This window comes from Scyliorhinus torazame, chromosome 3 (assembly GCF_047496885.1).
Source record: "Scyliorhinus torazame isolate Kashiwa2021f chromosome 3, sScyTor2.1, whole genome shotgun sequence".
Taxonomy (NCBI): Eukaryota; Metazoa; Chordata; class Chondrichthyes; order Carcharhiniformes; family Scyliorhinidae; genus Scyliorhinus; species Scyliorhinus torazame.
Window position 1 is genome coordinate 302,984,182 of NC_092709.1, and position 15,010 is coordinate 302,999,191.

The window sequence follows — 15,010 nt, forward strand, 5'->3', positions numbered from 1 at the left end:
AGAGTGTATGTGTGTGTGTGCTGGGGAGGAGAAGGGGGGGGGGGGGGGGGGCTCTCTTGTCCTTGACGACTTGCGCTAGTGACCTTGTTTATTATTCTGAGAGGAGGTAGGTGGCTGAAGATAGGAAAACAGAGGCGAGCAACCCAGAGAGAGCAATGTGACACGAGTGAATGAGAGAGACCACAAAAACTGCCTCGCGTGGGTTTAATTGTTACTCCAAATGCTTATTTATTTTTACGAGATTTTTACGATATTTAAGATCGGCACACGTTGTTTGGCGGGGGGTGGGGTGGGGGGGGGGGGACTGGACAAAAGACAGAATTTAAACATGTTTGCATGTTATTGCCCAGCGGGAGAGGGGGAGAAGCGGCTGCAGCGAAACTGAACCGTGCGGCTGGAGAGGCTGGACCGGCCCCCATTCCCTTTAAAGCAAATGTTTCCCAGCGACTAGTTTCTGTGGTGGGAAGTGCCCTGCTCGCTCGACTTGTTTTACAATTAAAAGCCTCCGCACTACCTGGCATCGGCAGCAATTAACGCTGCATATTTCACATTGTGTTCCCGGGCTTCTTTGCTGCTGATTCGTTTGCGGGGGGGGGGGGGGGGGGGGGGTCAAGAAAATATATTTAGATTTTTTTTTAATTAAAAAAAAATAGGGAACTTTGTTTTTTTTTTAAGGGTGTGTGTGTGTGGTGGGGTGCATTGTGTGCATTGCATAAAGGAGATTGCGACTCCAGTCTATCACAACAGATTTCAAGGGTGAACGGACAGAATCAAAGAGTTTGGCGATTGATGGACTGACTGAATTCAGCGTTGCAGCGGCGCCTTGCTTTCACCGCGGCAGGTCGCAGATTTGCCTGGCAGGGGGCTTTTTGAAAGAAGACCCTCTTCTCCCACACTCAGCCCACCCCATCCTCAGCGAGGGGTCGCCTTCATGTTAGCAGAATGTACGCAGACCCTTCGGGAAGAGATCTGCTGGGGAACCGAACCCTGTTTTTCATATTTATCTGTTCCTTTGCAATAGTCACTCTGCTGCAGCAGATCCTCTACGGCAAGAACTACGTTAAGAGGTAAGGTAACTTCTATCTTCCAAATAGCTGGCAATGAATGGTTTACACGTGCAGGGAGAACTGGGAGGAACCAGCAGATCCCGAGTTTCATTATTCCAACTCAAATTCCCACACTTGCCCGAATTGTTCTTCTTGAGCTAGGGGGGTACACGGGACACCAGCGGAACTCCAGCATCACTTGTGTACACTGCCTCCCACCGTCCACCCAACCCCACAATTCGCCGTTCCCATATGTGATCATAGATTTTCAGCATATTTCCAACAGTGTCAAAGTGAAGTCCCATTCTGCTATTATCCAGTGCTCCGAGGTGGAGGCTCAATGCTAAGTCGTCAATACTGCTAAACGTTGGTGAGGGCCAATTTTGCAATTGTCCTCTGGATATCGAGTGTTAACAAGGCTGCACTTATTGCCCATTCCAAGGTGGCCCCTGAAAAGCTGGTGGTGGGCTTTCATACTGGACAAGCGGTGATGTGGCTTCCACCATGATACTGGGGAGGGAGCACCACAAAATGATCTCACCGATGATAAAAGAACAGAGGCGTCTCTAAATTAGGATGTTGCATGGGAGGGTAGCTCGGAAATGATTGTATTCCCAATATTACTGTGGTTGGGATTGTTGGGGGTGGGAGGGGAGAGGGAGCGAGAACTTGCATTCATATCATGTATTTTGCGACCTTGGGCGTCCCGATGATATAGCCCATTAAGTAATTTTCCGAAATGTGGTTACTGTTACAATGTTGGAAAAAGGGAATCGAATTTGCATACAGCAAGATTTCACAAACAGCAGTATGATATTATTCAGTCTGTTTCAGTGATGTTGGTCGAGAATAAACATCAACCAGCACACTGTGGGAGAATGCCCTTCTTCTTCACACCCTTTTGAGAAAGCAGACAGGCCTTTGGTTTAACATCTCATGAAAGAATGCACCTCGAACAGTGCAGCACAGAGAATCAGGCTACATTTTGTTCTCAGGTTTCTGGAGTGGGACTCGAACCTCTTCTGACTCAAAGGTGAGGGTGCTGCCACTGAGAATGCCTGAGTAATCCTGGCAAAATGCTGCCCTGCATCTTGTAAATTGTACATGTTGCAGCCATGAGGTCAAGTGAGCTACTTTACATTCAATGATATTGAACTTCTTGAGGTTTGCTGGGGTTGCACCCATCTAATCAAATAATGATGTATGGAATGTTAGCCTTCATTGCAATTGTATGCTGCAGTTGCACAGTGCCTTGGTAAGGAGGCTACACCTGGAGTATTGTGTGGTCTCCTTCCCAATGGATGTACTGGCCATAGAGACTGCAATGAAGGTTTGCCAGAAGGTTTGGGATGGCACAGTGGTTAGCACTGCTGCCTCACAGCGGCAGGGACCCGGATTCAATTCCTCGGGTGACTGTCTGTGTGGAGATTGCACTTTCTCCCCGTGTCTGAGTGGGTTTCCTCCGCCTGCTCTGGTTTCCTCCCATAAAGATGTGCAGGTTCGGTGGATTGGCCCTCCTCACAGACCGCATGGTTCGGTTGGAGCAGCAATTGGATGCACTTAGGAGCATGCAGGTGGCGGAAAGCGTCATAGATCGCAGTTATGTAAGTGTGGTCACACCCAAGGTGCAGGCAGAGAAATGGGTGACCACCAGAAAGGGCAGGCAGTCAGTGCAGGAATCCCCTGTGGTTGTCCCCCTCTCGAACAGATATACCCCTTTGGATACTGTCGGGGGGGATAGCCTATCAGGGGAAAACAGCAGCAGCCAGAGCAGTGGCACCACGGCTGGCTCTGATGTTCAGAAGGGAGGGTCAAAGCGCAGAAGAGTAATAGTTATAGGGGACTCTATAGTCAGGGGCACAGATAGGCGCTTCTGTGGACGTGAAAGAGACTCCAGGATGGTATGTTGCCTCCCTGGTGCCAGGGTCCAGGATGTCTCCGAACGGGTAGAGGGAATCCTGAAGGGGGAGGGCAAACAGGCAGAGGTCGTTGTACATATTGGTACTAACGACATAGGCAGGAAGGGGCATGAGGTCCTGCAGCAGGAGTTCAGGGAGCTAGGCAGAAAGTTAAAAGACAGGACCTCGAGGGTTGTAATCTCGGGATTACTCCCTGTGCCACGTGCCAGTGAGGCTAGAAATAGGAAGATAGAGCAGACAAACACGTGGCTAAACAGCTGGTGTAGGAGGGAGGGTTTCTGTTATCTGGACCACTGGGAGCTCTTCCGGGGCAGGTGTGACCTGTATAAGATGGACGGGTTGCATCTAAACCGGAGAGGCATAAATATCCTGGCCGCGAGATTTGCTAGTGTCACACGGGAGGGTTTAAACTAGTATGGCAGGGGGGTGGGCACGGGAGCAATAGGTCAGAAGGTGAGAGCATTGAGGGAGAACTAGGGAATAGGGACAGTGTGGCTCTGAGGCAGAGCAGACGGGGAGAAGTTGCTGAACACAGCGGGTCTGGTGGCCTGAAGTGCATATGTTTTAATGCAAGGAGCATTACGGGTAAGGCAGATGAACTTAGAGCTTGGATTACTACTTGGAACTATGATGTTGTTGCCATTACAGAGACCTGGTTGAGGGAAGGGCAGGATTGGCAGCTAAACGTTCCAGGATTTAGATGTTTCAGGCGGGATAGAGGGGGATGTAAAAGGGGAGGCGGAGTTGCGCTACTTGTTCAGGAGAGTATCACAGCTATACAGCGAGAGGACACTTCAGAGGGCAGTGAGGCTATATGGGTAGAGATCAGGAATAAGAAGGGTGCAGTCACAATGTTGGGGGTATACTACAGGCCTCCCAACAGCCAGCGGGAGATAGAGGAGCAGATAGGTAGACAGATTTTGGAAAAGAGTAAAAACAACAGGGTTGTGGTGATGGGAGACTTCAACTTCCCCAATATTGATTGGGACTCACTTAGTGCCAGGGGCTTAGACGGGGCAGAGTTTGTAAGGAGCATCCAGGAGCGCTTCTTAAAACAATATGTAAACAGTCCAACTAGGGAAGGGGCGGTACTGGACCTGGTATTGGGGAATGAGCCCGGCCAGGTGGTAGATGTTTCAGTAGGGGAGCATTTCGGTAACAGTGACCACAATTCAGTAAGTTTTAAAGTACTGGTGGACAAGGATAAGAGTGGTCCGAGGATGAATGTGCTAAATTGGGGGAAGGCTAATTATAACAATATTAGGCGAGAACTGAAGAACATAGATTGGGGGCGGATGTTTGAGGGCAAATCAACATCTGACATGTGGGAGGCTTTCAAGTGTCAGTTGAAAGGAATACAGGACAGGCATGTTCCTGTGAGGAAGAAAGATAAATACGGCAATTTTCGGGAACCTTGGATGACGAGTGATATTGTAGGCCTCGTCAAAAAGAAAAAGGAGGCATTTGTCAGGGCTAAAAGGCTGGGAACAGACGAAGCCTGTGTGGCATATAAGGAAAGTAGGAAGGAACTTAAGCAAGGAGTCAGGAGGGCTAGAAGGGGTCATGAAAAGTCATTGGCAAATAGGGTTAAGGAAAATCCCAAGGCTTTTTACACGTACATAAAAAGCAAGAGGGTAGCCAGGGAAAGGGTTGGCCCACTGAAGGATAGGCAAGGGAATCTATGTGTGGAGCCAGAGGAAATGGGCGAGGTACTAAATGAATACTTTGCATCAGTATTCACCAAAGAGAAGGAATTGGTAGATGTTGAGTCTGGAGAAGGGGGTGTAGATAGCCTGGGTCACATTGTGATCCAAAAAGACGAGGTGTTGGGTGTCTTAAAAAATATTAAGGTAGATAAGTCCCCAGGGCCGGATGGGATCTACCCCAGAATACTGAAGGAGGCTGGAGAGGAAATTGCTGAGGCCTTGACAGAAATCTTTGGATCCTCGCTGTCTTCAGGGGATGTCCCGGAGGACTGGAGAATAGCCAATGTTGTTCCTCTGTTTAAGAAGGGTGGCAGGGATAATCCCGGGAACTACAGGCCGGTGAGCCTTACTTCAGTGGTAGGGAAATTACTGGAGAGAATTCTTCGAGACAGGATCTCCTCCCATTTGGAAGCAAATGGACGTATTAGTGAGAGGCAGCACGGTTTTGTGAAGGGGAGGTCGTGTCTCACTAACTTGATAGAGTTTTTCGAGGAGGTCACTAAGATGATTGATGCAGGTAGGGCAGTAGATGTTGTCTATATGGACTTCAGTAAGGCCTTTGACAAGGTCCCTCATGGTAGACTAGTACAAAAGGTGAAGTCACACGGGATCAGGGGTGAACTGGCAAGGTGGATACAGAACTGGCTAGGCCATAGAAGGCAGAGGGTAGCAATGGAGGGATGCTTTTCTAATTGGAGGGCTGTGACCAGTGGTGTTCCACAGGGATCAGTGCTGGGACCTTTGCTCTTTGTAGTATATATAAATGATTTGGAGGAAAATGTAACTGGTCTGATTAGTAAGTTTGCAGACGACACAAAGGTTGGTGGAATTGCGGATAGCGATGAGGACTGTCTGAGGATACAGCAGGATTTAGATTGTTTGGAGACTTGGGCGGAGAGATGGCAGATGGAGTTTAACCTGGACAAATGTGAGGTAATGCATTTTGGAAGGGCTAATGCAGGTAGGGAATATACAGTGAATGGTAGAACCCTCAAGAGTATTGAAAGTCAAAGAGATCTAGGAGTACAGGTCCACAGATCACTGAAAGGGGCTACACAGGTGGAGAAGGTAGTCAAGAAGGCATACGGCATGCTTGCCTTCATTGGCCGGGGCATTGAGTATAAGAATTGGCAAGTCATGTTGCAGCTGTATAGAACCTTAGTTAGGCCACACTTGGAGTATAGTGTTCAATTCTGGTCGCCACACTACCAGAAGGATGTGGAGGCTTTAGAGAGGGTGCAGAAGAGATTTACCAGAATGTTGCCTGGTATGGAGGGCATAAGCTATGAGGAGCGATTGAATAAACTCGGTTTGTTCTCACTGGAACGAAGGAGGTTGAGGGGCGACCTGATAGAGGTATACAAAATTATGAGGGGCATAGACAGAGTGGATAGTCAGAGGCTTTTCCCCAGGGTAGAGGGGTCAATTACTAGGGGGCATAGGTTTAAGGTGAGAGGGGCAAAGTTTAGAGTAGATGTACGAGGCAAGTTTTTTACGCAGAGGGTAGTGGGTGCCTGGAACTCACTACCGGAGGAGGTAGTGGAGGCAGGGACGATAGGGACATTTAAGGGGCATCTTGACAAATATATGAATAGGATGGGAGTAGAGGGATACGGACCCAGGAAGTGTAGAGGATTGTAGTTTGGTCGGGCAGTATGGTCGGCGCGGGCTTGGAGGGCCGAAGGGCCTGTTCCTGTGCTGTACATTTCTTTGTTCTTTGTTTTGTTCTTAATGTCAAAGTTAGGTGGGGTTACGTGGTTCGATAAGGCAGTGGGTCTAGGTAGGGTGCTCTTTCAGAGGGTCAGTGCAGACTCAATGGGCCAAATGGCCTCCTTCTGCGCTGTAGGAATTCTATGGTTGTATGATTCAGACTAATCCTGGGGCTGGTGGGATTGATCTATGTGGAGAGATTGAGGAGACTGGACCTGTATTCTCTGGGGTTTAGAAGAATGAGAGGTGACCTCATTGAAACTTACAAAATTCTTACAGGGCTTGACAGGGTGGATGCAGAAAGGATGTTTCCCTTGGTTGGGCGGTCTAGAGCCAAGAGACATAGGGACTGTATTCTCCGATCGCTGACGCCAAAATCACATTCAGCGATCGGCTGGAGAATCTACTTTTACGCTGCAATCGGGGGCACCGCCGTTTTTCTGATGCTTCGCCCCCTCAAAAATGTCGTACCCGAGAAGTACACACACACCGGGGGATGTCACCTGAGGCCCTCCCCCCGATGCTCCACCCCCAATGGGCCGAGTCCCCGACGGAGTGGGACACGTGTCCTCACAACGTTTTGGGACCTCGCATGGCGGCTGCGGACTGTGTCCAGCTCCGCCTCAGTTGGTGGGGAGGGGGGGGGGGAACCGTTCCACTGGCAGGGCGGGCTTCGGTAGGGGATGGAGTGATTGATGGGGGGGGGGGGGTCCGGGGATGGCGAGGGGGGTTACAGGGGGGACAGTTTTTGGCAGGCAGGGTCCGCCTGAGGCCGGTGCCATGCTCTACGGCGGCGACTGATACAGCTCACAGCCGTGCATATGCGCGGCCACGGACCTTGCCATTCTGCGGCCGCATCCGCAGGTAAAGCCGGGGGCTTTACGTGGCGCGGCTGCTAGCCCCCCACCGAGCGGAGGATCGGTGTGGGGGCGGCGCCGGCTTTCTGGTCGTAAGACCAGACGGATCCTGCGGACATAGCTGCAGAATCGGAGAATCCAGCACATAGTCTCAGAATAAGAGGCAGGCTATTGATGACGGAGATGAGGAGGAATTTCTTCAGTGAAAGGGCAGTGAATCTTTGAAATTGTACACCCCCGAGGGATTTGGAGGCTCAATCGTTCAGTATGTTTAAAGCAGAGGTCAGTAGATTTCTAGATACCAATGACATTAAAGGACACGGGGATAGTGCAGCAAGATGGGTGTTGATGTAAAAGATCAGCTTTGATCTAGTTAAATGGTGGAGCAGGCTCAAGGGGCCGAATGGCCTACTTCTGCTCCTATTTCCTGTGTTCCTAAGAAAATTCAATCATACTCACTAAATCATGGTTAGCCTTGTAGTTGGGCAGCTAGGCACTGAGGGATTGAGAGCTCAGCCACTCCTGGTGTACAAAGCCTCTGCCCTGCTCTAACACCCACAGTGTTGATATGATTGGTCCAGCAGAGCTTCCTGTCAATAGTGCGCCAAGATGATGATAGTGGAATACTTGACAATGGTGGTGTTATTGAAGGTCAATGCAAGATGGTTGAGCGTTAGCTCTTATTCAAAATGGTCATTAGCTGAAACTTAAGTAGTGTGCATGTAATTTTGCTTTAAATTGAATTGTTTCCCTACTTTAATACGCACAAACATTGAAGCAAAGATCTTCTAACGTCTATGGCTTATGACTTCATGGAGTTTAAAAGACAGCTGTTTCCATTCAACTATGTTCGAAAAATCCAATTTTCCGATGAAGGGTTGCAGCCAAAATACTGAACAATGTTTCTCTTTCTGATGCTGACTGCCATGGTATGCATTTCTAACATTTTCCTTTGAAATTCCCTACCCCAGAGAGAAGTGGAGGCTGTAGAGTAAAGCGTTACCATCAGGAACACGTGATGCTGATGTAACTATGATTTAATGACACATGACTAAGTTACAGAGATTTGGAGGATGGAGAAGTCCAACCCTGTGCAAAGTTCCTAAGGTGCACATAGAGCATAGAGTTGAAAATAAATAGTAATGGTTTTAACAAACTACAATCTTGAGTAACTTACTTAAGGAAAGTAAATAAATCTCAAAGAACCTGACCTAGACCCAAACGCATGATGGAACATAGTGACAGCAGACAGCGAGTAAAAGACCCAGAAAAACACCAAGAAACGATTACAGGCCTGACAAGCCCACATAAACCTTTAAAGAGGGATGAAAGGATGGATTGAAGGTTCATCAAAAAAATTGGAGCATCATAGAATTTACATAGAATTTACAGTGCAGAAGGAGGCCATGCGGCCCATCGAGCCTGCACCGGCCCTTGGAAAGAGCACCCACATAAGCCCATGCCTCCACCCTATCACCGTATCTCAGTAACCCCATCCAACCTTTTTGGACACTAAGGGCAATTTATTATGGCCAATCCACCTAACCTGCACATCTTTGGACAGTGGGAGGAAACCGGAGTGCCCGGAGGAAACCCATGCAGACACGGGGAGAACGTGCAAACTCCGCATAGACAGTGACCCAAGCCAGGAATCTAACCTGGGACCTTGGAGCTGTGAAGCAACTGTGCTCACCACTGTGAACCACTGTGCTACTGTGCTGCATCCTGATTGTAGCAGATGCAAGCTGAGATACGGAGCTGGAGTCAGGACAGCAGTGAACACAGAACAGAATGAACAATCAACACCAGTGAAGCTGCTTAGTATAAGCATGTAACCTACACTGTCAATCCCAGAACCTTTCAAAACACTAAATGCTCGTAACAGGCTCAGCATTACAACAACCAGAGAAAGAGATTTTCCAGGTTTAGAACTGGTTGTGGTTTGCACAAAAAGGTCAGTATTTACTCCATGTAGTTGGTCCTATTGCCAACATAATACTGAGACAGGGAGTCAATGAGACTTCAAGCTTTTATGAGGTGGATCTCTAAACAATCAATTTATAGTTTGGTGTTCACACAAATTTAAGTATAGAACAGGCAAAATTTAACAAGGTAAAACAAACAGCAGGCGAGAGCATGGATTCAGCCATCAATAATCTACATGGACTGGCAGAAAATTGTGACTGCTGAATATTGAGGGATGAATTGATTTGTGACTAGGCAGGGTAGATGAAAGGAAGATGTTACCAATGATAGGTGTGTCCATAACCAGAGGTCACAGTCTGAGGATTCAGGGTAAACCATTTCAGACAGAGATGAGGAGACATTTCTTCACCCAAAGAGTGGTGAGCCTGTGGAATCCATTACCCCAGGAAGTAGTTGATGCTAAAACATTGAATATATTCAAGAGGCGGCTAGATATAGCACTTGGGGAGAAAGGGATCAAAGGCTATGGGGAGAAAGCAGGATTAGGCTATTGAGTTGGATGATCAGCCATGATCATGATAAATGGCGGAGCAGGCTCGAAGGGCCAAAAGGCCTCCTCCTGCTCCTATCTTCTGTGCATCTATGTATCTATATGCGATCACATAGTAATTGGAGCCCTAGATAAAGCTCCATCAGATTTCTTGCAAACGAGGGAAGATCAAACTCTAATTAAGGCAGGACAAATTGCGAGACAAACCGAGCTCAGAAAGCAAAATAGCGTGTTTGCGGGGAAGGTGAGGTATCTTTGAAACAAGTGAGTGAGGCCATTCAATATGTAAGTCAGAAGAGGGAGAGTGCGCCAAAACAGGAGCCCTCAAAAATGGGGGAAAGAGAGCCATCTACCATCTTGAAACAATTTTGGTATGGCGGGAAAAAACTGCCCAAGCGGCAAGAATTCCCCGCAGTGCCACAACTGTGCAAAATTAGGACATTTTAAAATTGTCTTCTGATCTAAAACACAGCCTGCAAAAAGAAAGAAAAATATTAAGGGCAAACCACACACAAGAGTGGAAGAATCGCAGAAAAAGGAAATCATTTTCAGGGAGGTACGGCAAACAGAAAATAAATACAGCCGCATTAAATGCGAAGTGTATGGACAACCCACAGAGGCAGTCTTATTTGACAAAGTAAAGCGTTTAAGCACATTACAATACAACCATCACCCATCTAGTTACAAGGTCCAGAAGTGAAAGTCATAGGACAACTCCTGGCAAAATTAACATGCGAGGATAGAGAACTCTTGAGTCGATTTCGGCGGCGTGAGAGCAGCTGGTTAGTCAGTTTCAGCGGGAGCATTGCGGAAGGAGGGTGCTGGGAGGTAAGTCAACCTTTAAAAGCACTTCTCTTTGCAGGGGCAGGCCAGTCGATTTCGGCGGCGTGAGAGCAGCTGGTTAGTCAGTTTCAGCGGGAGCATTGCGGAAGGAGGGTGCTGGGAGGTAAGTCAACCTTTAAAAGCACTTCTCTTTGCAGGGGCAGGCCAGTCGATTTCGGCGGCGTGAGAGCAGCTGGTTCGTCAGTTTCAGCGGGAGCATTGCGGAAGGAGGGTGCTGGGAGGTAAGTCAACCTTTAAAAGCACTTCTCTTTGCAGGGGCAGGCCAGTCGATTTCGGCGGCGTGAGAGCAGCTGGTTAGTCAGTTTCAGCGGGAGCATTGCGGAAGGAGGGTGCTGGGAGGTAAGTCAACCTTTAAAAGCACTTCTCTTTGCAGGGGCAGGCCAGTCGATTTCGGCGGCGTGAGAGCAGCTGGTTAGTCAGTTTCAGCGGGAGCATTGCGGAAGGAGGGTGCTGGGAGGTAAGTCAACCTTTAAAAGCACTTCTCTTTGCAGGGGCAGGCCAGTCGATTTCGGCGGCGTGAGAGCAGCTGGTTAGTCAGTTTCAGCGGGAGCATTGCGGAAGGAGGGTGCTGGGAGGTAAGTCAACCTTTAAAAGCACTTCTCTTTGCAGGGGCAGGCCAGTCGATTTCGGCGGCGTGAGAGCAGCTGGTGAGTGGTGAGTCAGTTTCAGCAGGAGCTGAGACTTTTTCTCTTTTCTTTAAATTAGTTTTTTAGGCGGGATCAGGAAGTCGACCCGCGGACGTCTGGGAAGACCCTCACCAATAAATTCTGGTGGAGAGGAAACCCGAGACACTACACGTGTAGTGTCTCCCACCCGCCCTCCTCCTCTAACCTAATAATAAAACCCATTGGTCTGAGGTAAGTACCATATTTTTATTATATTATTATTATTTTTTATAAAAATTTAATTTAGTTGTTAGCTAGATCTTGGTAGAAAGTTAGAGGAATGGCAGGGAAGGGAGTACAATGTTCCTCCTGCAGGATGTTTGAGGTGAGGGATGCAGTTAGTGTCCCTGCTGATTTTACCTGCAGGAAGTGCTGCCATCTCCAGCTCCTCCAAGACCGAGTTAGGGAACTGGAGCTGGAGTTGGAAGAACTTCGGATCATTCGGGAGGCAGAAGGGGTCATAGATAGCAGCTTCAGGGAATTAGTTACACCAAAGATTGGAGATAGGTGGGTAACTGTAAGAGGGACTGGGAAAAAACAGTCAGTGCAGGGATCCCCTGCGGTCGTTCCCCTAAGAAACAAGTATACCGCTTTGGATACTTGTGGGGGGGACGACTTACCAGGGGTAAGCCATGGGGTACGGGCCTCTGGCACGGAGTCTGTCCCTGTTGCTCAGAAGGGAAGGGGGGAGAGGAGCAGAGCATTAGTAATTGGGGACTCTATAGTCAGGGGCACAGATAGGAGATTTTGTGGGAGCGTGAGAGACTCACGTTTGGTATGTTGCCTCCCAGGTGCAAGGGTACGTGATGTCTCGGATCGTGTTTTCCGGGTCCTTAGGGGGGAGGGGGAGCAGCCCCAAGTCGTGGTCCACATTGGCACCAACGACATAGGTAGGAAAGGGGACAAGGATGTCAGGCAGGCTTTCAGGGAGCTAGGATGGAAGCTCAGAACTAGAACTAACAGAGTTGTTATCTCTGGGTTGTTGCCCATGCCACGTGATAGTAAGATGAGGAATAGGGAGAGAGAGCATTTAAACACGTGGCTACAGGGATGGTGCAGGCGGGAGGGTTTCAGATTTTTGGATAACTGGGGCTCTTTCTGGGGAAGGTGGGACCTCTACAGACAGGATGGTCTACATCTGAACCTGAGGGGCACAAATATCCTGGGGGGGAGATTTGTTAGTGCTCTTTGGGGGGGTTTAAACTAATGCAGCAGGGGCATGGGAACCTGGATTGTAGTTTTAGGGTAAGGGAGAATGAGAGTAAAGAGGTCAGGAGCACAGATTTGACGTCGCAGGAGGGGGCCAGCGTTCAGGTAGGTGGTTTGAAGTGTGTCTACTTCAATGCCAGGAGTATACGAAACAAGGTTGGGGAACTGGCAGCGTGGGTTGGTACCTGGGACTTCGATGTTGTGGCCATTTCGGAGACATGGATAGAGCAGGGACAGGAATGGATGTTGCAGGTTCCGGGGTTTAGGTGTTTTAGTAAGCTCAGAGAAGGAGGCAAAAGAGGGGGAGGTGTGGCGCTGCTAGTCAAGAGCAGTATTACGGTGGCGGAGAGGATGCTAGATGGGGACTCTTCTTCCGAGGTAGTATTGGCTGAAGTTAGAAACAGGAAAGGAGAGGTCACCCTGTTGGGAGTTTTTTATAGGCCTCCTAATAGTTCTAGGGATGTAGAGGAAAGGATGGCGAAGATGATTCTGGATATGAGCGAAAGTAACAGGGTAGTTATTATGGGAGACTTTAACTTTCCAAATATTGACTGGAAAAGATATAGTTCGAGTACAATAGATGGGTCGTTTTTTGTACAGTGTGTGCAGGAGGGTTTCCTGAAACAATATGTTGACAGGCCAACAAGAGGCGAGGCCACGTTGGATTTGGTTTTGGGTAATGAACCAGGCCAGGTGTTGGATTTGGAGGTAGGAGAGCACTTTGGGGACAGTGACCACAATTCGGTGACGTTTACGTTAATGATGGAAAGGGATAAGTATACACCGCAGGGCAAGAGTTATAGCTGGGGGAAGGGCAATTATGATGCCATTAGACGTGACTTGGGGGGGATAAGGTGGAGAAGTAGGCTGCAAGTGTTGGGCACACTGGATAAGTGGGGCTTGTTCAAGGATCAGCTACTGCGTGTTCTTGATAAGTATGTACCGGTCAGACAGGGAGGAAGGCGTCGAGCGAGGGAACCGTGGTTTACCAGGGAAGTGGAATCTCTTGTTAAGAGGAAGAAGGAGGCCTATGTGAAGATGAAGTGTGAAGTTTCGGTTGGGGCGATGGATAGTTACAAGGTAGCGAGGAAGGATCTAAAGAGAGAGCTAAGACGAGCAAGGAGGGGACATGAGAAGTATTTGGCAGGAAGGATCAAGGAAAACCCAAAAGCTTTCTATAGGTATGTCAGGAATAAGCGAATGACTAGGGAAAGAGTAGGACCAGTCAAGGACAGGGATGGGAAATTGTGTGTGGAGTCTGAAGAGATAGGCGAGATACTAAATGAATATTTTTCGTCAGTATTCACTCAGGAAAAAGATAATGTTGTGGAGGAGAATGCTGAGCCCCAGGCTAATAGAATAGATGGCATTGAGGTACGTAGGGAAGAGGTGTTGGCAATTCTGGACAGGCTGAAAATAGATAAGTCCCCGGGACCTGATGGGATTTATCCTAGGATTCTATGGGAGGCCAGGGAAGAGATTGCTGGACCTTTGGCTTTGATTTTTATGTCATCATTGGCTACAGGAATAGTGCCAGAGGACTGGAGGACAGCAAATGTGGTCCCTTTGTTCAAAAAGGGGAGCAGAGACAACCCCGGCAACTATAGACCGGTGAGCCTCACGTCTGTAGTGGGTAAAGTCTTGGAGGGGATTATAAGGGACAAGATTTATAATCATCTAGATAGGAATGATATGATCAGGGATAGTCAGCATGGCTTTGTGAAGGGTAGGTCATGCCTCACAAACCTTATTGAGTTCTTTGAGAAGGTGACTGAACAGGTAGACGAGGGTAGAGCAGTTGATGTGGTGTATATGGATTTCAGCAAAGCGTTTGATAAGGTTCCCCACGGTAGGCTATTGCAAAAAATACGGAGGCTGGGGATTAAGGGTGATTTAGAGATGTGGATCAGAAATTGGCTAGCTGAAAGAAGACAGAGGGTGGTGGTTGATGGGAAATGTTCAGAATGGAGTACAGTCACAAGTGGAGTACCACAAGGATCTGTTCTGGGGCCGTTGCTGTTTGTCATTTTTATCAATGACCTAGAGGAAGGCACAGAAGGGTGGGTGAGTAAATTTGCAGATGATACTAAAGTCGGTGGTGTTGTCGATAGTGTGGAAGGATGTAGCAGGTTACAGAGGGATATAGATAAGCTGCAGAGCTGGGCTGAGAGGTGGCAAATGGAGTTTAATGTAGAGAAGTGTGAGGTGATTCACTTTGGAAGGAATAACAGGAATGCGGAATATTTGGCTAATGGTAAAGTTCTTGAAAGTGTGGCTGAGCAGAGGGATCTAGGTGTCCATGTACATAGATCCCTGAAAGTTGCCACCCAGGTTGATAGGGTTGTGAAGAAGGCCTATGGAGTGTTGGCCTTTATTGGTAGAGGGATTGAGTTCCGGAGTCGGGAGGTCATGTTGCAGCTGTACAGAACTCTGGTCCGGCCGCATTTGGAGTATTGCGTACAGTTCTGGTCACCGCATTATAGGAAGGACGTGGAGGCTTTGGAGCGGGTGCAGAGGAGATTTACCAGGATGTTGCCTGGTATGGAGCGAAAATCTTATGAGGAAAGGCTGACGGACTT

At 48.4% G+C, this 15,010-nt stretch overlaps 1 protein-coding gene across 2 annotated transcripts in view; it reads left to right on the forward strand.

Moving 5' to 3' along the window:
- Window positions 1-604: 604 nt before the first annotated feature.
- Window positions 605-15,010, forward strand: part of st8sia5 (ST8 alpha-N-acetyl-neuraminide alpha-2,8-sialyltransferase 5) — a 132,670-nt gene continuing 118,264 nt past the window's right edge. For both annotated transcript variants that reach the window (XM_072497472.1, XM_072497473.1), the window contains exon 1: window positions 605-1,067. In XM_072497472.1, coding sequence (XP_072353573.1) covers window positions 943-1,067 — 125 coding nt within the window. In that variant the 5' untranslated portion in view covers window positions 605-942. The remainder of the gene's footprint in view (window positions 1,068-15,010) is intronic.